This window comes from Thermobia domestica, chromosome 15 (genome assembly GCF_964235325.1).
Source record: "Thermobia domestica chromosome 15, izTheDome1.hap1.1, whole genome shotgun sequence".
Taxonomy (NCBI): Eukaryota; Metazoa; Arthropoda; class Insecta; order Zygentoma; family Lepismatidae; genus Thermobia; species Thermobia domestica.
The window spans coordinates 25533684-25559721 of record NC_137468.1 but is presented as its reverse complement, the minus strand read 5'-3'; the positions used below and the strand labels follow the sequence as shown (position 1 = coordinate 25559721).

Here is a 26038-nt window from a genome sequence, read left to right as displayed (position 1 = left end):
AACTCTTTTTTCGTAAAATAATATTTTCTGCGACAGAACTATCCAAGCAAAATAAGATATTAAAAACCGAATTCGTCGGATATTCATCTTATACTGATTTTTTAATCTTGAGATTTGAATTTTCCACGAGAAATCGAGTTTATTCGCATTCTGGAACTGATTCAGGACAAGAATAATTTGAAAAGGGGTAAACTGAAGCAAAAAAAAAAAGCCGAAAGCTTGTTCACAAACGAGATGTCCCTGCTCCTTCACGTGTGCAGCCACGTCAAATCTGTGACCTACGAGGAAGAGAACTTCTTTGTATTGTCGAAATTGGGAAACTTCAATTTCAGGAAGCATCCTGGATTTCAGAAAAATAAGAGGTCAATGTCAATTCTCTAGATCCTGTTTCACCTGCATCTTTCTGCAGCGCTTCCTTCTTGCTAATCATCGGTGACCTAAGAGATTGGGTGCGATCTCCCTGGAAAAATGACAGTATGGAATTTCGAAAAATTAAGACTGGTTAACTATTCAACCTTGGGGTTTAAATATTATTACGGTATTACCATTTTTTAATACTTTGATTTATTGACGAAAAAAAAAACTACAAATATATTCAAAATACAAGCATTTTGTAATGAAAAGTTCTGCTATTATTTTTTTTTATTGTGATAACCTCCAAAATAAGCAAAATTGGTGAAAAAAAATCAAAGAGCATTACGTAATAAAGGGGGGGTTCAGCATTGCATTATGAAGTGTGACAAGGGAGGGAGGGGGTAAAATTGATCAAAAATAGCGTTACGTAATATGTGAACGGCCCCTAATGTTTATTAAGTGTGCTACCTATCTGCAACACATTTTTTAATGACTCCAATGTCTTCATTAGTTCTCGAGATATGTACCTTTGAAACAATGTGTTGAAATGAAGTAGTCTTTTCATCGATATCTCGATCGATTGCTTGTGTTGACCAATACTACCATTCCTCTAAATAGGGTCTATGGCACTTTCCTGATGGGACTCCCTTTACATATTATTTTCGCGTTTCTAAACGGCTGAAAACTGTAAGCCACTAGGTGACTTGTGATAACGGTACCTCACACAAAAAATATTGTCTAGGGCGCTCTTGTTCCACATTTCAATTATCTTTTATCTATTTGAAGATATCATATAATTAATGTAAAATTAGCGGTATTTTAATTTCGCCGGGATGAGGCCTCTTAAGGGAAAAAATTACAACTTACAGTCACACTGTTAACAATGTAATATCGCTTTCAATAGCTTTGCTTTGCTGTCTTTGTACAATCCGTAGCAAAAAACCTGCAACATGAGCATGTAAATTTATTGTGAAACGACGAAGTCCTTTGCTCCAAAATAAGTGTGCAGGGGGGGGGGAGGCCGACGTTTCTCTGGCGTGATTCGTGCCACTTAGACGTTATGCTGATTCCCTGCGTTGTTAGGCGTAGTTTCACAATAAACTTACATGCTCATGTTGCAGGTTTTTTGCTGCGGACTGTACACTACAAATACAATCCGGTGAAACGAAATATGTAAAGGAATAGAATATAACAAAGACCATTTAAGAAGAATAAGTGATCATCAAGAAAAGGAAGAATATTAATGGTACACTGCTTCCCACATACTTCAACCCTCCCTTTCATGATACAAAACATATGGCTCTTGGTTTCTATTGGTCATATACATGCATATTTGAACCATCTCTATATTCACGTAATGCTCAGAAAAATATCTGTCAGTACTGGCAGCAAGAAAAGTCATTCAGTGGACCTATGGGGGGCATGGGAGGGCAGTGCCAACCCAACTTTTTGACAAAAATCAAAATACCACCTATAAGATGGCCATCAACCAAGACCTACCTACCAACATTCCACAGGTCCGAGACCGAGCAAAAGGTCTGTCCCCCAACAGGTAATTCCTTACTCCGCCCATGCTCTTATGGGATCAACAATGTGTTGTGGTCTATGCATCAAGGCCATATTTATTCAGACAAAATTATTTTGTATATTTCTTAAGAAATTGCTATTAGGAACTTATTAAAAATTTAAATTTACATGAATTTTTATTGAGACTATCTACTTTTTGTGAATCATTCAATCATATTCTAGGGCATATTTCTGTCATTTGGGGGGGGGGGGAGAAATAAGTGCATGTATATTTTCAAAGTTTTTAAGACTATACAAATCTGAATCTTACTGATGTCAAACACTAGGGACAAAGTTTCTGCGATAGCTGAACTGGTTTTAACTCCCTGCAGAGAGGATGATCGGGAAGCCTCAAAGTTAATGTCCTACGCTAAAATCGAACACTTAGTAACGAAAATTATAGTAGCACAAATTTTTGAAATAAAGGGCGGGAGTAAATTCACAATTTCATTCTTGGTAGATCTTAACCCGAAGTTGTGGTGGGGGGGTATTCACAATATCATGAAGAAAATATACACTAAGTTTTGAAATAATCGAAAAATGTATGCGTGGTTTATTTTGGAAAATTGTCGTGCATGTTCATGTGTAAACTTGCAACACTGGGTGGATTTTACCCCTTTTACCCTCCTTACATTTGATATATTGCAACTCCAAACAATAGGGTTACTTCTGCAAATGGAAAGTACATACTAAGTTTCATAAAAATCGGATAAGTTTTACGAGAGTTCTCGTGGAACAGATGGACGGATAGATGGGCACACGTACTAATGCTAATCGAGTCGAATAGTAGAAGCTTCGCCAACGCTTCCTTAATTACAGTTTTCCGGATGATCCTCAACTGTGAAACATCATTCACAATGTCGCAGGCACGGATAATAAACAGATTTAACAATACAATAGGATCAATAAATATTATTCTACTAATCAGTACTTTAAAAATATCAGTCAATTATATTGCAAAAGTGTATTTAATAAGAACACGTATTTACAACTGCGTGTACCTACAGGAATGTGCCTTGCACTTCGGATCCTTATGGAGTTCTTTCTTCTGAGGATACAATGGGAATTAAAGGGAATAAAAGGAAAAGAGATGTAAAAGTGTAAATTGACCACATAATGAAAACTAACAACGAACCAATTGATTAAGATTATTTACAGTATTCTTAATTTTCTTGCAATTCATGAAAAGTGGCACGAGGCCTCACAGCAAGTAGCCCCAGTGGTATAGTGCTCACCTCTGATGCGAGTTGTGGTGAACAATAGTGTACGTGAGTCCTCCCATCTCCTCCAACATTATATTTACTCCGGTTCTTTCGCAATCCTCACTTTCATTACTCATCTATCTCCTGTAGCCTAAATGGCGTACTCGTGGGATGTACAAGATTTTATTTACTTTCTACAGCAACTAGTTTGTTTCGTTACTTTTCATAAAGTATCTCGGTTATTTTACTAATTATGCAGCCTTCTACTCTTTATTTGGCTGTTGTATTATTTACTGCACCTTTGATAAAAAAAATGTAAGGACATAAGAATCGAAAAAAATTCAGATTTTTTTTAAACGTTCAACAATTAAATACCGAGGATAACGGAGACCATGATGGGATGAATGATAAGGGAAAACTGAAAGAAGCCGATAACATTGAGTAAATCCAAGCACACGGTATTTGTCCACCACAAAGCCCATTTGACGGGATCTGGGATCGAATTAGGGATCGAATTGAACGAATCAAAAATGAGTGTTCTAACACTGAACCACCACAGTCCCCAGCACACAGGGTGAATAGTTTGTTTTTATTGTATATATATTTAAAAGAGCGTCAGTGCAACTTCTTTAAAATGCTCTTTTCAATTTCTTTTCTGAAAAATGAAAATGGAATCATAATGACAACATTTAGGTAAAATTCCTTCAACGAAAAGCCACTGCCTCCAATTTCGTTGTAGTACAAAAATGTCTTCCTACATCTTTTGCCCTGCTTCCTAAAGCTTTCCAGCACCTTGATTCCCGATTCCGAAATCTGAACAATGAAAATCCGATATTCGAGCTCCTTCATGGCTAAGCGGTTAGTGTACGCGCCTTTGGCGTGGGAGACCCGGGTTCGATTCCCGGCGGAAGCTCATGTGGTTTGGATTCCACATTAATCAGTAGTCCTGTCTCATACAGCCTCGCTGCTGAAAGGGACGTTAAACTCAAAATCAACTCAACTCAAATCCGACATTCATTTCTCATGTCGATGTATTAGTGAAATCACATAAACGATCAACTGAAGTTCAAAACTTTTAAATAAACTTTTAACATATTCAGTACCTACAGGGATTTAAAAAATAAATAAATCTTAAGACCTTTACGTTGACGGCCCTAGTACTCCTAATTGTCACAGAGACATGGACGATACCTCGTTGTAAAGCTTATGGAACACTGAATGTAATGAGCTAACTTTTGTGACCCCCGTACCCGACGAGTTTAACGTCTCTTTCAGCAGCTATACGAGACGGACCTACTGATTAATGTGGAATTCGAACCACATGAGCTCTCGCCGGGAATACTTAAGGTATGATCCCAACCACATGAACTCTTACCGGAATCGAACCTGAGTGTCTCGCGCCAAAGCGCATCGTTAACTATATAGCTACAAGAAAGCTTTCTACAGATGTTCTTGTTTACTTCTCTACTGGATATGTTTCCTTTATCAAGATTTTCTCATTACACTACTCTCAATTTTGGTATACTGAATTTCCATTTTACTATATTATACATTAATTTTACTGATACTTCGTGTACTACTACGTTATGATCACTGCATGTTTTAAATTCCGTGAATAAGTAAGTGGCCAACAAGTAGGGTTGGCAACTCTGGAAAATAAAAAAACGGCACCCCCTCAAAATTACCTATGATATAGATCTAAGTGTGAAGTATCTCTGTCCGGACCTATCCATGGAAAGAAAATGTACTATCCTGAACAAAAACGCTTTAGCACCTGTATTCTGCATATCCTTAGTACATTCAATAATAAGCTTAATAGATACGTTGTGTTATAAATGAGAAACTGACATCGGCATTGATCATTTTATTGCATTTACCAGCAACTACCACTTCCTTAAAATTATCGAAACAGATGAACAAAAGTATATTAATCTTTACGTGACAATTTTGGATTTGGAAAATTAAATTTATTCTTTAAACTTATATTTCAACTACAGGAAATTGCTTTAAGAAGTCCTTTTTCACTCTCAATAAATATAAATTTTTTTACAAGTAAATTTCAAATTTTCCTTGATACAGTACCTATCATCTCATTAGATTATCTAAACAGATTATGGTGAAAAATGATAGTGTCTTGGATTTCCAGAATTAAAGTTACTTCTTAAATCTATACTTCGAACTAGATGAAACTGCTTCGAATAGATACAAATTTGAAAAAAAAAAAAAACTGGTCATAAAGGAACTGGCAAGAAAGTTTGTTCGGTCACCGGCTTTAATCAAAATAACAGCAATATTTCCGGCCAGTTGGCAACCTTACCAAAGAGAATTGTTACAATAATAATGTGTAACCATTTGCCTTTGCAATTACACTGTAGATTAAAGAAAGAAAAAAATGAAGCATAAACATTTCAAGATCCTTGGAAAAACTAGAACATATATCAAATGTTATAACGTTTAAAGTTTTCTATCGACTTTTGACGTTAAAAAACAACTTTCTGTGTTAAAACACATCGTATTAAAAATTATCAAATGGTTGATATACGCAGAAAGTGATGTTAATAATTCATGGATCAGAAAGGAAATCTGTAATCTCGCAACTTTAACGATTTGCAAATGATGGTCATTTGATGATTTCTTCTCTATATTTAGTAGTGTTAATTCAAATGTACTCGTAGGGGGCGCGGTGGCTCAGTGGTAGAGCGTTCACCTCTGGTGCTTGGGGTCCCTGGTTCGATCCCAGCCGACGCCGTGTGGACAAACACCGTGCTCGTGGGTTTTCTCGGGGTTCTCCCGTTTCCTCCCTCTTTCATCATTCCACCATTTCACTCATCTCTCATCATTACCGTCTCCTTTAGCCTTTAGATAAGCGTGGGACGTAAAACTTAGATTTCATTTCATTTTCAAATGTACTCGTGACTTGTTGAAAATTATAGATATATCTGTGTATACACAGGCGTCTCAAAATTCCCCTGACATAGGGTAACTGAATCAGAGCTACAACAAAATATAAGAGGGGAAATAGGAGAAATATGTTGTTTTCAATCTAAAATTAAGTTTTTGCTCAATGTTAAATGAAAATTAAACGTTGCCATTTACCTGGATCCACAACGTAAGTGAATGAAGTTACTGTCTGTTATGCAAACGTGTCGATGGCCACCCCCATTTCAAACATGCCCCATTCACCATACTCTTACAAAATTCGGCAACCTCCCGTCCCGTCCTTCCTAGCCCCAGGTAAATGGCAACGTTGCATTTTCATTCAACATTGGGCACATAAAGAGTGTACAGCCCAAACGGCTCGTCCGATTAAAAAATTCCTTCACTTCAGATTGAAAACAATATATTTGGAGACTGTTTCCCCTCTTACATTTTATTGTAACTGATAACAGTTACCCTATATCAGGGGACTTTTGGGACACCCTGTATTTCTTTTATAAATACTTATCGATTAAACATTTCTTTCAAATTCATCTCCCACCTCTATCCCTATCCTATAAATAAGAGAAGATATAATATCACGCATTAATGATTAATTTTAATGTGAACACAAATATATTGAATGAATGCATACTTAATTCTCAAAATAACCATAATAATAACAATACAAACCAGAAGAAATCCATTTTTGAAACAAAAGTATAAAACTGATCAAGTCTGCTCATGAAAGCACACTATTTTGAACATCCGACTGATTAAAACTTAAAAGAAAAAGCGAATGATGATGAAAGAAAGGGAACTTACCGTGGGAGGCTGCGCATAAGCAGTTGTGTAGGCTGCGGTGGCTTGGATAGGATAGCGCATGGAAGGATACGGGCCCCAATTGCTCTGCGGTCGATACGAGGGTGTTGTTGTTGCCGCCGACGTCGGCGTCATATTGGACGGCCGTGGGCCTTTTTGACACCCGCCACCATACGCTGGCCTCGGCGGATTGGTCCCCTGAAACAAAAACTATTCATTAGTATTAATTTTATCCATAGAAAAAACTGCAAGGTATTGACATTTTACTTAAGTGTAGGAAGAAGGATGCGAATGTCATCAAGACCCTTCTTCACGCCCACACAATTTTTATAACATACAAAACAACACACTAGTGGAATGAACTTAATTGCTGACAGAATGGGAGCAATAAACAACGCAGTACATCTTGTTCAAGCGTTTATATTACATAAATGCTACAGAATAAACGGGTGATATTATTATTAATCAAAATTTACATAAACCCATTAAGACTCATTGCTAAATGTATCTTACAAGACACTAACTTTTTTTTAATACAACACACAGAACGTTTAATGATGAAGTCTCATGTAATGTACTAACCACATATCACACAATTAAAATGGAGGGCACGGTGGCTCAGTGGTAAAGCCTCACCTCTAGGCTCTTTTTCGTCAGAATAAATATCAAAATTACCATCTGCGGGTGCGAGTAAAGAACATAAAATAAAAACACAGGTTTTTCAATTTTTCTTTCTTTTTTAATTTATTGGCCTGATTAGCAGAATTGCTACCGTACGCAATTTCGTAGCGTGTTCCTGGTTCTACTGCCAATTGGACCACTAACAATTTCTGGTGTTTCCCCATTATCATGAAGGGCTGCGGTAGGCCAGTAGCAGAGTGCTCTTTTCTGGTGTGTAGGGCCCCTTGTTTGATTTCAGCTCACGCCATGTGGGCCTTGTGGACAACCACCGTAAGTTTTATCGAGTTTCCCCATATCCTTCCATTTTTTATTTCGTTTATCATCTCCTTTAGCTTCCAAAGCATATTCGTGGGTCTTAAAATAAAATTTCATTTCATTTTTTCATCATCATGAGACATTTGGGGAACTGCGTGAATTAAGAATTAGTGAACTCAGGTTTAGAAAGTCAGGAATAATGACACCTGAGGCCTAATGCACTGACCACGCATTACCACACTGAATATGTTACATCCTGGCTAGCCATGGCTCTTCGTATTACAAATAAGGTATTTGAAGCTTAAGTCATTTTATGGTTGATATTATATATATATCTAGGTACCGATATATATATATTTTTTTTAGCACGCGAAATTCTTCTTTTGTTATCTGTTGTAATGTTCTACCACGATGAGGTGCTGGAACGAAGTGCGGAACGAAAGTTGATTTGACGAAGTACGAACTATGTAGTGTGTACTCCAATTGGACAATTTAAGCTTGCAAACTCGAAGTATGCACTATTGGAACTATTGGAAACGACTTCGATTGTCAGAACACCTCAAAAACGTCGGCCTCAGCCAACCGAAATATGCAAACAATTGGGAAAATAACATCTTCACAATTGAAACTAAACCGGCCGTCTAGAAGATCATGCATGTCCCATCGCAGTTCTTTTTCGCCTGAGTGATATCTTCTTACTGTCATTTATTATTATTATTATTATTATTCGAATAGTTCCCCAGTTGCCTCACAGTGTTTCTTGAACACCAAAACTTTTTACTCCTAGAAGGTTTGGAACCTAGGCATTCCCATTGCATGTTTTTTCTCCACTTTTCTACTCGTGACCCCCAACCTCTCTAGCGATAAATCAGTTAAACACAATATCAGATTAACACAATCAGTTAAAAAATATTTTTGAAACTTTTTTATTGAACCATTTAACTATATAAAAACGAACTTCAAAATGAGAACTACAGTGTATAAACCATATTTCACATGAAGTACTGTCATGAGAGAAAAATGAAGTAAATTAATATTCGTATGGGCCAAATACCGAGCATTCGTTGACATTTTCCACTTTAGTCAATTATTTTTCGGTTATGTTCTCTATCCTGTACTCTCTAGCAACACTTTTTCAGTTTTCAATAGCCTACCTAGGTATGCATTAAAAGCATACGAGTGGCACGGTGAAAGCTTTTGGATACTGAAATTCAAATAGTGTTGCTGCACCGAAACGTATCACGTTTAAAAGCGCACGCCCTCTACTGGTGAAAAGTATAACTATAAGGCTGCAAGTTGGTTTCCGAAATGGAACTTCACCCTCGGAAGTTAAACGAGCACGGAGTGTGAATAAAGTGGTCGTGACATCTATTTTCTCTAAGATCGGCCATGTACGATGATAGTTCAATAAGTAACTGCAATATCTTTCTATTCATTTTCAGTTTGGCTCTACGGCATTATGTGCTCACCAGACACTAAGTGGCATCGTTGGCTTCGCCTGTGGTAGGTTGCAGCGTTATCACATAATTCCGTAGCGAAGTAAAGATGGTCGTCCATTCTGTATGTGAACCAAAGAAAATCAACGTTCTGTCATTCAGTTTTTGTAGTCTGAAGGTGTACCCGGAACGGAAATTCATAGAAGTCTTTCAGCACAATGCGGGAACAATGTGTTGCCATAGCGAAGCGTTTACCAGTAGATTGAACTGTTCAAAGTGGTCGAACGAGAGTGAAGGATGAGGACAGAGCAGGGCGTCCGTGCCTTGATTCTGAATAACAGAAGAGCGACTTATTAGTTTTCATAAATTAACACACTGAATTAGCAACTCTGCTTCCTTTCCAGGTCTTGAATAGTTCGGGAATTGTTCTTGTATACCTCTTGCTTTAAGTAGCCCCTATAAATGAATAGCAGTGTTGCCGGGTGCGTGTAAGTAAAAATTTTATCATAATAATTTCAAAGTTCGTTTTTCATTGTTTTCAGGAATTGCATAATGTAGACAGATTCTAAACATACCTTTTGATGCACTGAAATATCAGCAAAGTTGCCAATTCAGATCGTTAATTTATGAAAACTACGATTTCCCTAGCTCCCCCTTACAGACGGCTCTTCCGATTAGTTATCGCTGGAAACTATTTTTTTTTTCTCCATATTTTGCAAGCTACTCCAACTAAGCAAACTGAAAATTAATGACAGAACATCCATACGTATGAATTATGAGTCAATTTACATGTTTTGCAAAAAAAAAAAAAAAAAAAAAAAAAAAAAAAAAAAAACCTTCGGTTACATCTGGAAACACTGTGTGGTTCCTAGTGTACTTCAATCGTTGCTTCCTAGTTTAAAAATATATCCATGAACAAGGCTTCAATTTGGTATAACCATTATTTGAGTATCACTTCATCACTTCAGGTTCAGAAGTTCTACTATCCCAAACTCCGGGTTGCATTGTATATTGGACACCCTGTATTTTGAATGTGTGTTACTCATATCATTTATAAAATAAAAAAAAAAAAAAAGGAAATGTAGGAAATTTTTACTGTACGCTATGTAGAGCATTATTCATCTAAATTTCTTTGGAGTAGTTTTAAGAATTTCTACAATCATATGAAAACTACAAATAACCATTACGATTCATACGGTAATTCCTATGAGTGCCGTTTTTAAATGGAAGAGGAAATGAGTTGAATGATATAGAGTGCTACGTCGCTACCACACCATCCAGACAATTATGACGGACCTGTGAAAACAGTTTCATCCCTATGTTGGAGATAAACAAGGGGAGACTAAGATACATGGGAAAGATAAAGAACGTGTAATGTTGGACAGTTTTGATATGAGTATTTCGTATCTTGAGAACTGAAATATTTCTAGTATTCTTTTCATTGCATGATGTAGGGTCTTTTTTCTACACATTTTTCTATCAATTCATCTTAACTACGTGTATACCCATAATTTATTAATCAAGTTTTGAAATAAATATTTACTCAACTTTTGAAAAAAAGTTCTCTACTTGTATACACGAAGTCAATATTTTCTTAACGGCAACAGATGGCAGCACGTATCCTTACTTTTTTTAATGTACAGTATTTGTAGGCAGTGACAATATTCACAATAATTCAAATTCAGAGACCAATATTCAAACTTTCTCAAAGCTCAATAATTAGAAAATAATCCATGTCGTTATTTTATATTCTGTTTCACTCATTGTTGAGAGCTATTTATTCTAATTCTACGAAACATGTTCCTAATAATAAAACCTTTTTTAACACGACAAACACAACATATGAGGAGTGATCGGCAAGTAAGGTAACAGTCTGAAATGAAACGTGTATGTATTATTTCATACAACCAATATAGCTAACAGATAGTGCATGCATTAGGTTATCATTCGACAGTTTCCATATCGGTAGAGGTACCTGTTCAACCGTGGAATGAGTTTGACGATTCTTTCTTGGTAAAAGTCCTGTTCTTGCATGTTCAGTTATGTTGTCACGAAGTGGTCCACCTCCTACGTGCCCCTTCAAGTACGGGAACAGGTGAAAGCAGCTTGGTGCGATGTCTCGGCTGTAGGGAGGGTGTTGATGATATTCCAGCGAGATTGCTTCAACAGCGTGGTGGTCTTTTGGGCTGTATGAGGACGCGCGTTGTCATGAAGAAAGATGAAGCCCCAGGCGAGAAATCCTGGGACATTACACCAGCCTAATCGTCTACGTAAACCTCTACTAGCTGCCAGCGCATTTCAGCCGCGGTTAATATGTTCGCCCACAGAAATCGATTAACTGAGCGGACTTTTTTTGCGAGACCAGTTTTCCAAACGAGTCGCCGTTTGTTTACCTACACTAGCACCGCTGGTGGCTGAAACTGCACAGTTGCCAACTTCATGTATTAAAATTACCAAACTCTCCTCATTCTTCTATATGAGACGGAACTCCAGAAATTTCGGCCTTGAAACCTTAGTTTCTGATCCTGCTTCGTATCATAAAAGTTGCATAAATTATTCTGACTGTCCACGGTCACGTTGCGAAAACAAGTTCGAATATGCATATGTTGGATCTGATTGAATCATTTTGATATTGTTGCTGCCTACTCAATATATTGGAAAGATACGGAGCACGTGCTGCCATCTGTTGATTATTTGCACTCCTACTACTGATCTCTTGTTTTCACTTCTTGTATGTTCTACTAAAAGGTAAATTCTAGTCCATTTACACTAAGGTAGCTACTACAAAGGGCCATTAAAGCCAGTTAGTCAAGGGTTGGGTAGACCAATTCATTTTTTTCTGTGATTTAAAAGGGTATGACAAAATGGTAATTACGGGAGAGGTGGGCCTATTTCTCAGAAGTACTTGTCTTGTGATACTAGTGTGAACTTTTCAAAATCAAACGTTTTAGAATTGCTAATATCAAAAAATCATGACAAATGAGAGGTATCATCATTAGTATTTACAAATTACTTTTATTCTCTAGTTATCGCGAGGAGTCGTGAAGCTTGACCTAGATTTACCAATTTTACCATCCAAAAGAACATGGGGAGGGGTCCCGGTCGTCACCACTATCCATGAAATTCTACCAGTGTCACGGTATACGGAGAACAGCTCCCGAGTGTGCAGTGTTGTCTGATTGCCACTACGTTTGGTTTCGTTGTTACTGCTTTTGTCGTAGCTTCTTTAAGTCCTATTTTTTGTCGCTCGACTGACATGTCTTCTAAGTTTGGCTACGTTGTTGGTGCATTCACTATGGTTCTGCTGTTTCACTATCTCTCAAAGTGTGCGTTTGGAAGGCAGCTCCACGAATTGTACCGAATTCTTCCGAGGCATCACACGTGACGAAAAGCAGTTCTATCACTCGTGTAGCGCCCAGGCCTCATGACTCGTCGTGGTCACTATAGTGTTTGTTTCAAAATATTTTACGACATAAAAAAAAAACATATTACAGAATTAATAACGCTGAGAAATAGGCCCCTGAAGTAGATCTGGTTGAGAATTAGGAATACCACGTATGCAAGACACTTGTCATTATGGCTTCAGTATATAGGTAGTCACGGTAATCACTTGTACACCTCAATTAATATTGTTCTGATATAAACCACTGTGCCTTCCAACAACGTCAAGAAGTCAGAACAATAACCTTCACAGACAATAACCTTCGCATTAACAAAATCTACTGAACTCTTTATTTACTTTAATTTGTATCTAATAGCACATAAGTTAGAATACCTAAGGGAAGTCACTGCTACATAAATATGATTTCCAACTCCTGGCGCTACAAACCCACCAAGTCGCCTTTTAAATTGACTCATGACTGATATATTGTTCAACGATATTTCTGGCTTTATAATTTCCTACATCTCAATGACGACGTCAAGGTTTACTTTCTTAGAGGACGAAAAATGGATAGAACAGAGAGGTTTGAGGTCAGTTATTGTATATCGAAAAGCAGTGGTTCCAAACGGGACGCGCCCCTTACACAAGAGAACAAGGGGACGCAAACTACAAATGTAACAAAGAGGCCTTAAATTAAATACCATTAAGTACATAAAATAAGCTTTGAGTAAGAACTATGGTGCCATTAAGAAAAACTGGTAGAAGATAATAGTGTATTACAGTGGTATGCAATCTTCCTGGAAATAAATATAAATTGGTGAGATTATTATTATTATTATTATTATTATCAAAGATTTGAGAATTCCGTTCTTCATCTGAAATCGCAAAAGAGGTCAGACCAACGAGCGGCAAGGAGAGGGAGGCGTAACGTAAGTAGTGTTCACAAAAGAGGTGCAAGGAAGAATAGGTTGGGAACCGCTGCCGGAAAGAATAGTTTAATATTACATGACCTACACATGTCTGGCTTAGGTGATCGCTCACTCCGTCCTCCGGCGTAATTACTGCTACGACTTATTCGAGTAAACTCCCCAAATTGCCTCACGATGCTCAATTAATATGGAAACAACATGGATTGAAGACAGGACCACACGCGATAAATATTCGGGAAGGCGGAACGTCTTTTCTTCTTAATACTACTCAACTTTAACCTAAATTCGAAACCCTTAAAAAGCAAGAAGAAAAATCTTTACAAGGTTTCCTTCCTACCAACTAATCATCACAAAATAATAGTACTGGTGTCACACCAAGAAAATCGTAAAAGATTATCAAGTTATTAACGTTAATTATTCGGTTACGTAAAATTAAACAAAAAAAAAATAAAAGTGTTTTTAAGCACTTTTTGCTACCAAAGCTCAGCTCACGAAAATCATGGATAAAATCAGTGAATGTACTTTCATATTTAAGGTAACAGTTCTGCATTGTTAAGATTTATTGCGAGTTGAGTTTGTTGAATAAGATTCCAAGCTCGTCTGCAACAGCGCAAAGCACACCGCAAGCTCAGCATACCGGCGCTGCATTAGCCCTTGAGGCTGCGGCAACCAGAGGCACAGGAACAGGCCATCTTCGCGGTCAAGAACAGAAGGAAGCCCACCTGGACATCTGCCAACATAGACACGTGACCTCATTCACAGCCAGCCTTATCCAGCAGTGTTGCCACCATATACGTCGCTAAGGTCAAGAGCTTTCACTTTCTACCTGTCCAGGGATGGGACATTTAACTTCATCAACACATCCTGTCACTATTTCTTATTTATTTATTCATTTATCCTTTGCTAGACTCGATAATACCTTCCACCTATATATTGCACTTATCCATTTTCACAATATTTCTAGTTTTTTTTTACACTGTACTGATATTACAATGCTATATCATACAAAATATTTTATCTGGAATGCAATAACATAAGGCACTGTAAAATGACCATGTCATAAGTAAATCTTCCCAATGAAAGCATCGTAAACATCTCTCTCTCTCTCTCTACAACGAAAGAAGGTACAAAGTCAAGCCTCAAATACCTTGCAAATCCAGTAACATGTAATGATGGATGTTGTACAGAAAAAATAAGTAGAATAGCAAAGTGAAAGAGAACTTTTGAAAAAGTAAAAATATTGCGTGTAACAAGAAAAATACCTAGGGATATAAAGAAATTTGCTAAATATTTTGTTTGGAGTGTAATTTTGTATGGTTGAGAGTTATGGGTAATCACAACAGAAAGAAGAAAATAAAGTATTTTGTGATGTGGCTGTGATGAAAGATCCTCGAACTGCAATGGACTGAGAAAATTTTAAAAAAATAAAAATAATAATAATACCTAGGAGAAAAAAAAAGTAAAATGGTTGAGGCACATACTGCGTCAAAACTGTCTCCAGGAGACAGTAATAGAAGAAGAGGACGAGGAAGAAAAATCGAGCGTGTTCGATGCCGTGAGAAACTGAAAAATAGACAGATGAAAGAGGCACAGAGGACACTACAAAGAGGACATTCAGTTAAAACTTGCCATATGACAAATCCACTGAGAACAAATAAATACCTTTCTTGGCTAAGAATAAATCATTTATCTCGCAGTTGAACTCAAATTGGTTGGTTGGTTAGTGTTCGCGCCTTTGGCGTGGGAGAGCCGTGTTCAATTCTAGGAGGGAGCCCAGGTGGTTCGGGTCCCACATTAAGCTATGGGTCCACTAGCCTCGTTGCTGATGGGATGCTAAAAAAAAAATCACAGTAAATCTCGCTCAACAATTTTCATTCTATTTTGTAGTGTATATCAGAGCAAAACAATGAAAAATAACTACAAGATCTGTCAGAGTATAAGAATCACAGGAAAGAAAAGCTACATGTCCTTGTGATGGGTAGTCAAAATTTGATGGAGCGACCCTGTAAAATGTAAGAGACCTCGCTGAGGCCAAACAGTGATTTTCCATTGTAGGAAACCGAATAAACATGAAATTATGTCTGAAATAATTAAGACATGGTACCTTAAGAAATGTTACGTCCGGAATCGAACACGTGAATACTGGAGCTCGGGTAGTAAACATAACTAACGCACTATAAAAGTATGCAGTAATAATGCAGAGCTAATATTTTCTTTGCTTCCGGGTCACTGGGTCTAGCCGGATCACCGGGTATGGGGAGTGAGACTGACGGGGGGGCGGACAGAAGTTGTGGCCCACGCCAAACCGCACACGGAATCCTACATACCAGCGCGACATTCAATATAATGAATGAAAGAAAATTTCAAATTGAATTGGTTTTGATTTATTGGAAATCTTAGATAAGTTGTATAATCTTAAGTGATCTCCTAATAATTTGGGCCACTAAATCTCATGGATATAAATTTAACGTGGCAATAAAAAGTAAGTTGAGAAATACGTAAATGTTTTATTTAAGATGCTCACGATCAAACGTTTAATATCCTATTTTGATTACAAATTAATATGTACAAATTAATATTATATTTTACTGCAATGTGTGATACATTTTTAATAATCAGACATTTTCCGAAGATTACACGTTAGATTAGTAATAAAGGATTCTTAAAAAGCATCTGTATATCTATCTCTCTGAAAAGCCATGCACTCTTATCTAACTATTAACTATTTTGATTGGCTAATTACGGTTTTTTCAGGCCAAAGTACTGAAATGTCCTCCATATGGTAATAAAGTGGCTTTTAAAAAATTTATAAACGAGGTGTACATCAAAAGTACGTTGTTCTGAAGTCCACATTTTTGTCATTTCAGGAAAGCAACTGCGGCGTCGGAGACCTCTTCATCTCTCAGCACTGCAGATTTTGTCTACTACTGTCTAATAAAGTTACAATGCCTGAACTTATCGACCCCTCCCAAAACAAATTCTTGCATACGTGCCTCTCTGAAGCCATTTACTGGAAACATTTATCAATATGATACGGGCATGCACTTTTAATGGACGTTAACCAGGGGCCTAAATATTAAAGATTAAAGATTCAGTCCTAACTCTCTGAAGAAAGAAAAAAAAAAAAAACTGGAAATGAAATTGTTTTATTTCTGAGAACGAATTCAGGGTGTATCATATTCTTCAGCCTACTAGTTTACTTGTAGTTATTTCTGGAAGACTGTATTCATTTACTCTCTCGTAATGAAATCATCTGCAGGTACTTAGCTCATGTAATTCGATTAGATACTTGTCAAAGAGCTTTTTGACCTCAAAGTACTTTTCTCATTAGTAACAATTTAAGTAGGAACGTATAGCTCTTTTCTTAGTAGGCAACATAAACTGGTTGTTGGCACACAGACATATTCACCCATATTATTTATATGTATGTATATGAACACTACTGAAATTTGTGAGTATTGCAATAAAGTATTCCATTAAGACGAATTGCTGTCCGAATTGTATTATCGAAGAATTTATTTGCATGTACGGCAACATGCATCCTTTTCAAACAACTTTTATATTATTATTATTGTTATTAAGCATCGGGCTTCTGCATTCTATAACAGTAAGTTTTAATTTTGCGTACATAGAAAAGCAAATTCTCTTCCACTTAAATATCCGTCCGATCCGTCTAGTTACGCGACTCATTGTAAGTTTAGATCTTTTCGCCTATTCATATTTATGTGGGTAACCATGTGTGACCAGTTTTATGAGGTTGCTCACCTATGATGGAAACTGAAAACTTCTTATTTATCTCCAAAACATTCCTTGTGACTTCAATATTACATCTCAGAGTTATGATAAAGTAAATTGAAAGAAACGTGAATATAGCAATATTATTGAGTGTTGACAATACATGTTTATCCAATGAGAAATCTTCAACTTGTTTGATCCAGAAAGGGGGGAGAAAAAAAGCCTCATTGAAATCATGCAACCATGCTTTACACCTGTTACTACAATGAAAAATAAGACTAAGTTCACCCACGAATAGAATTATTTCCCTAAGTCTAACTTATTGGGAAACGGCATACGGAACAAGAGTTACTAATAAATTCGGTCTTATCAAACCTGAGGCAAATAGCAACAAAGTGACCTTGAATAATATGTATAAAGTAAACAGCTGCCTTTTACTTCGGCACTAAATGACCCAGTTCTTCTTTCGGGGTGAACGAACAACTCTCAAGGCTGATAGGTAAGGAAGAAAGAAAAAAGTCATTGGCCTGTGTGGCATGTCCTACAATGACGTCAAAACGGCTGCAGAAGTAGTGGTCCTAAGTAGTACATAGGCAGTTTCAACATTATCATGAATGACTTCACACTACAAATAAAATGCTTTCTACTTGAAAACGGAACTCCTTTCCGTCCGGCTCGTATGAGGAGGGCCGGTCTACTTGACCATCTCTACAACATTCACTCCAGAAAGTTTCAAGTGAGACGGACATCTCAATTCATTCCAGAAACTAAACTAGTACTTCTGTTAACTATATGGCAAAATAGATTAATAACCATCAAATACATGGTATACTTTTTGTAAGTGTTCATCTCTACCACACCTCACCTACATACACTTTCACGTTTACTGAAAATAATTATCGTTAAGTATTATGTCCCTTCATTGATACGACATTTTCCGCGAATTAAGAGGCATACATGCACAAGGTTCTCCGTTCACCTTACGGATTAACCTCTATTGTCCATCAATTGCGCCCATCACATCCGTAATATGACTAGTTCTACGTAATGTTCTAATTCTTATTTTAATACTTCTCATTCAGGTTTTCTTACAGAAATATCTATTCGGATACGGGGGAGTCAATGTGAGAAGGTTGACCTGGGGCACTATGGATGAGTCAAGTGATTTCGACACTTACGCTCTCAACCTAAATGCAAGGATCTTAAAATACATTTTCAGTTCCAAACAATATGTCTGTTTAATGAAGAAAGTATGGGCGAGTGTATTTCGGCTTATTTTCATGTAAATAAGTTTTCCTCCATTACTTACCCTTGATATATTTGCTCTATAAAGTTCTCTCTCTTATAGGAACTTAAATTGCAATTCTCTCTTTCATTATAAGTCAATGGAAAACTACTATTTTAAAATCCATACGCAGCTCATAATTTTGGAACCCAGCGAAACCAAATGAACAACAAAGACTGGCGGAAATACGTCATACTTAACCCGTCCATTTGCTAAAGGACGGTGCTGTGCACAAGTATGACATATAAGCGGAACTTATCTTTTAGCTCGAGAGGAAGCGAGGGTTGGTCAAGTCTGGGAGAAATACTGATCTCATTAATTTTTTGTTTCATCCATTTATTTCGATTTTTCTCTTATAAGTAACATTTTGTCCTACGTCCCTAGCTCATTGAATCGTCAGTACATACTTCCCAGCATATTTTAAAAATATATCAATCAAATGCGTTATTATATTATGTCTGTATCAGAACCTGTTCTCAGCACAAACATATGCTTAATAGAAACATTTTACGACCCAGTAAATTTTCAAATCTACAGTTAAACATGTATTAAGCGGAATCGGAAACAGTAATCTAGATTCTGAATAATGGAAATTAATATAGAAGTACATTTCTATTTATCAGTATTTTTTTTAAAGTATTTAATAAAACAGATGTTAGTAACTATGTAGAAAAAAAACGTAAGATTACTGTTCACTGATAAATGAATTTATAAATGTGAAAAACTAGGTCTAAAGTCAAAATTTACGGTTTCTAATTTTTGGAAAAGTTCTTGATAATCTCTGTATCTTCCTGTTGAAGTCGCGTTTTTATAAAACCATTAGGAGCACAAACTGAGTAGATAGTAGATAAAGAAATCTTAATTTTATTATAGTTTTTTTTTTTAAACTAAAGTATAGCACAGAGATAGGATAGTAGACTATCGACTCCGGGTTGCAGGAAAATCAGATTTTTAAAAACATAGCAAGTATACAAAAAATAGTCATATGACATGTTCATTTGCAAATATCACTATTTCTCCCACAAGTTTTAAAAATTGAAATACACAATATATGTGGCACAAATAGCATGTGTCCACTCCCTTCAGTTTGTTGGTAATTCGGATTAATTGGTTGACTGTAATTAAGCATCCTTTTTCAGCATCGAAATTATATGAGAAGTGGACCTACAATTTATGGTGGTATCTAAATCATCGTAATGCGTTGAAATTCCAATGAACTCAAACTGGAAATCGAAGCAGGGACTCCCGCGCATAAAAGAGGCGTGCTAGCCAATAGACAAGCTAGGAGGCGTAATTTGCATTAGTGTATGTTAAGCAGGAGACATATATAGAGTGTTTCAAAACAATACCGACAACATTTGGGAAGTGATTCCTGGCACAGAGATGACACAAAAAGTACAGACCAACCTGGGTGCACAAATGCTTCCTTTCAGTGTTACACGCTGCCGAAAGCATAAAAACGTGAAATTTAAAGGTCCGTAGCTCAAAAATAGGACCTACCGCAGTTTCGTCAAGACTTCATTTAAGAACTAGTATGTGTTCTATCCAAATATTCATGTTTCTGAATTCTGCGATACTTCCGCAACAATTTTTACAAAGGTAATTGATGACTACTTCAAATTGTATGCCCGTAGACAAACTCCCTCTATAAATATTGTTGCGTGAGTACCTTAGGATTCAGAAACATTTATTTTCGGATGGGATACGTATCAGTTCCTAAGTGGAGTCTTGACTCGACTACGGTAGGCCCCATAGTATTGGAGCTATGGACCTTTAAAGTTCATTTTTTCCTGTTTTCGGGAGCCTATAACTCCGAAAGGAAGCACATGTGCACACAAGTTGGTCTATACTTTTTGCCTTATCTTGGTGTTAGGAATCACATCCCAAAACGTTGTTTTGCTTTGAAACACTCTGTATAAGTTTCTTAAAGCGCTATCGCATAGCAGTTGTCAATGCAAAAACATGGAAATGCGATACAAATTTAAAAATGTATCGCAAATTGCTATGTGTCTTTGCACCTTTCATTATTACCACGGAAGCTAAAATAAGGAGCAAGTTGAAAAAATATTACATCAAGAAACTTTTCTTTGAATGGTCGGTTGCTGCAAGAAAAAATACATCGACTTTGGGTTACAGAACAGTTTTCCTCTCTGTCTTTCCTTCCTTTTGTTGGGTTCATGCTCCAGACCTCAGGTTTCGGGTCATCCTTCTTGTTTCTGAGTGGGTAATAAAACAAATGTCCCTTGAAAAAAGGTGCACTGGTAGCAGAGGAAATAAAAGTTTGAACAATATTGGACCTAGCCGATATATGGTGTAGCATGAATAGGGCTTGGATATGGTTAGTAAAATGCAAGAGCGGCATTCTTCCGCGCAGAAAATAGAAAAATTCACTTGTCTATCTCTCTCTTTTTCCTTTCGCTTTTCATTTGAAGTACTGATATACCGGATGCCCATTTATAACCTTTGTAAATCAACATACAATATTTGTAAGATTTCTCCTCGCGAGATGCCACGACCCTAACTCAAAAAAAAAAAAAAAAAAAAATCCCGACCAAAGAGAGACTGTGTATGTGGGGGGGGGGGTCTGAAGAAAGCAGCAAATGCGCTGTTCATCTGGGCCTAATTGTTAAATCTGCCGCTGTGGTAAAACCCTCATTTCGCTAAACTTGACAAATACTATAATAAAACTTGTCCAGTAATTCACAATTCTATTCATAATGAATGGAATTATGAAATACTTTCGTATATATCGGACTTCTCTTACGAATCTGTAATTGCTCATTATATAGTACAGAAATCGCGATACAAAATTTAGAAATTGCGATACTAATTGAAATTTGTATCACAAATTGCTACACAAAATATAAATTGCAAATAAAAACAACAAAACGTATATTATATATATATATCCGCATCTTTTTCTTCATACAATCATTCCTGTATTTTCCATTTTCTCTTGTGATGTTAAGAGAATGGTGCTAAAATTTCTTCCCAAAAAACTTTATTTTCTGAGAGGCTGAACAGTAAGCAATGTGAAGAAGAACGAAGAGATAGAAGGTATGAGTGTTTGTGTGGTACATTTGTGATTTCAGTGTAATGCTTGGGATATTTACATTTTTATATTGGAGTTTCTTGAAGTACACGGAACTTATTTAGTTTAACGCCTTACGCTTATGCAAAAAGGATAAGACAGATTGAATGATAATAGTGGAAGGCGAAAGTGGGAGGAAACGAGGAAACCCACGAAAATCCACGCATGCGGTGTTTGTCGACTATAAAGCCCACTTGACGGACGCTGGAAGTGAAATGGGGACCCCCATACACCAGCTGTAAGCGCTTTATGGAGGTTTTTGCCATTAGACCAGTGACACCTAAGAGCAATTTCCAAATTTTGACCCTCCTTTAACAAGATTTTTTTTTCGAATTCACTTATTATATTGATATATATATATACGAACATACAAACCGCCCTGACTGAATTTGTGCACGCCACTGTACTAGATAATTGTAGTGCTCTTTGTTCAGTATGTAGGTTGTTTACAAGATATACCTTTCCAGAAAGTTCAGATGGTACGTTAATGTCGAAAGGTTTCACAAATTGGATAACATTAGAGGTAAAATTCTAGAAGATAAACTCTTAACATGAACAACGCTAATCTCACAAAACAGTTCTCGGAAGAGATTGCAACGCAACGGGAATGTAGCTATATATTCAATTTTTCACAAAGTTTACAAAAAAAAAAAAAAAAAATCTTAATTGTAAGTAATCTGTTAAGACAGCGCACTTCATGTTCAAGAATGAAATTTCCCTTACGACGAAGTATGAACTTTTCATTTAACCTTGCTGCACAGCTGAATCAATGATCAAGTAGTGAGTTTATCATCCAGTCGCCACGAAACGCAACATATAAAAGTATTAACACAGTCATCGAGTTTTTAAAAGCAAGAAATCAGTGGTTATCAAATGAAATATTACAATATATAAAAGCAAGTCATGTTGTGTGCTGGCCAGTGAACCGGTAGCTATCGAGGGACTAGAGTACGTTTGTTTTATCTTGACACGCTTCCCGCCAGCGCGCTTGGTTGACTTTTACAGTATTTTCTGCTAGCACTCACGTGAACATTTTAATCCAATAAACATCTTATTGGCTTTATCGTGTAGGTGACGTTAGTTGTCAGCCAGCCCATCAAATGAGGTCATTGCTGTTTGGCGGGTATTTGAAGTGCTTAGTTGCCACACGCGAACAAGTGCTACAGTGACTTGTAAATAATGTGGCGTTTAGGTTTGTTTCCTAACGTATTGAACTCGCAATTTAACGGCGGAGTGGCAAGAACGCGTTGCAGACAGATCCATCATTTAGGTGGGAAGAGTGCCAAGATACTACGAACATACACTAGGTAGACGCGCATAATCTACGAGTAGCATAAGATACACGAATACTTTCCATTAGTAATCCATTTCTTTCTGGTTGCTTAACCTTATAACTGCAGCAAAATGGAAGTAGCAATGGATTATGTCTCTCCATAGATCTTTGGATTTCCCCCTTCCAGAAATTGAGGAGACTGGATAACCTCAGAAAGAAGGATCACGTTACGGCATCTGATGGCAGAATTGGGAATGTCGTTCGGAATCGGTGTCAAGAGCAGGATTTTTACCAGAAGGGAATTTTTAAACTCATCCAACGATGCGAGAAGTGTCCCAACCGATATAGTAACTATGTCGAAAAATAACAATGTAGGTACTATCTGTTAAATATATTGGTTATATGAAAGAATATATAGACGTTGCACTGCAGGCTTTGTAACTTTACTTTCTGATCATTCCTTGTAATTTAGCATTTCAATAAATCCTCGACCAACAAAGACATTACGGAACACCTACTGTGAGTAGAGTGGAGGGTTTGAAAACTGTCCTTTATGTTGATCACGATTGAAATAGTGACGTAACCATTTACGATTGTTACAGAAGATCCATTTCCTGGCTCAGAAGCGAGGGCACTTTCCTGGCAATTCTGTAGTCTTACGAGAACATCTGTACATCTCCAAATGGCAAGTCTTATTACCCGATGTCAACTTGTCCAACTTTTTCACCTAACCGATTACGCGATGCCGCCAAACGACTGCAGTATGGCGTATACATATCTAACTCGTCTGCACTTGGACGAACGCTTTTCCGAGAGTTGTTTCCACGGTGTTCTCATGAGCTAATCAGAAAACGTGCTTGATCGATGACAAGAGGCTCACTCTTCAATATTACGTCAACGATATGAAAATTCACAAAGAATGAACACAGAGTTCACTCACCACTTCCGGCTCAAATACTGTTTCTCGGGTAGTGCAGAATGTTCCAAGTTTGAATTCGTAAAGGAAAATCTCTCCATTTTGTGTTTTCCACGGTCCAGATTCACAGGACCCTGTTCACTACCTCCTGACAGACTGGGTACCCTAAACGGTTTTCTGTACTTGAACGAAGTATGTGATGTAAGTACGACGTCAGCTCATCCCTTAATCCGTTACAGAGAGTACTTTCCCAACCGACGCTTTAATTCCAACACGAGTCTCCCATCCCAATACCAACGAACTACGAAGTTCTTTTAAATATTCCTTTTACAGCATACCTACTGACCAAGTGATAAATCAAGACCCTCTTATCAAGAGATCCAGCGATGGATAGAAGATGACAATGAGATGTTAAATGCAAGAAATATTACAGACTACCGAAAAAATCCAGTAGCACTCATATCAAATGTTTCGTGTGAAGTATTGACATCTACGAACCTGAAACATGACACTACAGAAAACAGTCGAAAAACTGAAGTTACTTAAAATATGAATGTGAAGAATGGAGAAAAAGAAGACTGAACGTAAGAGAAGGCAGGATGGAATCAGTGACGACGATGACTAATTTCTGGGGGGGAGTCAAATGTAAGGGTAGACAAAATTTGGGAGCAGCTATTTTCTTACATCGAAAATAATATGATTTGATACCTTATAATATGTCTTAGGGGTAGACGATGCCATCAGAACGCGTCTTTCCTCCCGTATGGCGTAATCAGTGAGTGGAATGAAAAGATTTTAAGAAAATGTTTTGAGTTATTGTGTTTCGCATTCTTACGCAACATTTGGTTATGAAGGATGGGACCTACCATTAGCATGGGTTCGGAAACACAAACAGAAGTTTGTCTAAATCTGATAAATATTGGCGGGTGCACTGACCAATGCAAGATCAACTCACGTTATACGCCATTTCCCACCAAACTACCACGCCTCAAAGAGGGCAGGATTATAGGACCACACCATCGGCCCCGGCACAATAGAGAAAGGATACAACTCGAGGCTATTAAAAGGGATACTTGCTAAGTAGGGCCGTAGTACATGAGAGAGTCTGCTAACATGGGTGGCAGATTACTAATTATACTATTTAACGTTACCTTGAAATGGCCGTTTTCTTATACATATTTTGTCTTTCCTCTTCCCTTCTGTATCGCCACCGAAAAATTACAGGAAATAAAAGAATGACGGTACTTTACATACGTTATTTTGTAAATCCGTGACCACTGGTATACTGCCATCATTTGATTTACGTACCCCATTTTCCTTTCGCCCCGTGCATCACCGAGTAGTATTGAAATTATTTGTTAGTTGGAGCTTAGCATCTTTTAACAACATCAAGGCTATTTAAATGTGGGCTTACAGTTTAAGATAAATCCGAATCACTGTAATGCACCCGAATTTCAATGCTTTCCCCACTGTGGATCGAACTCGGAACTTCGTGAACGAAAGGCACTAGCCACTACACCAGCAGAGAGCGATGTTATTATTCGTGTATTTAAACTAACCTTCGAAAACTAGATTAGGCTATATATAAGAACCCGTAGTTGCCGGGTCTTGATTCAGAAATCTGAATAAAGAGAAAGTAGTTCCTTATTCCACTGCCCGGTATTTATCATCTTCTGTTATGTAAGCCCGCATAAGCAATATGTAATGTTGGTTGCGTACTGGCAAGACATTCTTAGAAACTACCAGAAACGTGCATGCATTCTCGCATACGTTTTAACCACCATTGCAAATTCCCACGGAGTTAAAAATCGAACAAGTCAGCTTGGTGTGCAACTAGATTTGGTGAAGATTATCTATGTACAAAATTTGGCGGCTCGAGGTGACCCTTTTCTATGCGAAAATTAAATGACGAATATACATGTTATTTTACTATTAAAGATATGCTATTCATTTATGTCGATAACTACATAACATCAGTCAAATTATGACAAAATGAATACATACTAGACCTATCCACTGTATTATACAGTTTCTTCTGTTCCTTATAGAGACCAAATGTTTACGCATTAAAAACCTGGAAAATAGGCACTTAAAATTAAAAAAAAAAAAAAAGGCACTAAAATGTAACTAGAAATAATGAAGATAAATACTCAATACAATAAAAAAAACGTAGATTCAAAAAATTAAAACTTTTT

At 37.1% G+C, this 26038-nt stretch overlaps 1 protein-coding gene across 10 annotated transcripts in view; it reads right to left on the bottom strand.

Moving 5' to 3' along the window:
• Nucleotides 1-26038, bottom strand: part of shep (RNA binding motif single stranded interacting protein alan shepard) — a 197889-nt gene that overhangs the window by 54597 nt on the left and 117254 nt on the right. For 7 of the 10 annotated variants that reach the window (XM_081741462.1, XM_081741452.1, XM_081741461.1 and 4 more), the window contains one exon: nt 6864-7070. In XM_081741462.1, the coding sequence (XP_081597588.1) occupies nt 6864-7070 (207 nt within the window). The remainder of the gene's footprint in view (nt 1-6863; nt 7071-26038) is intronic. The other 3 variants (XM_081741455.1, XM_081741457.1, XM_081741460.1) reach the window with 1 other exon arrangement.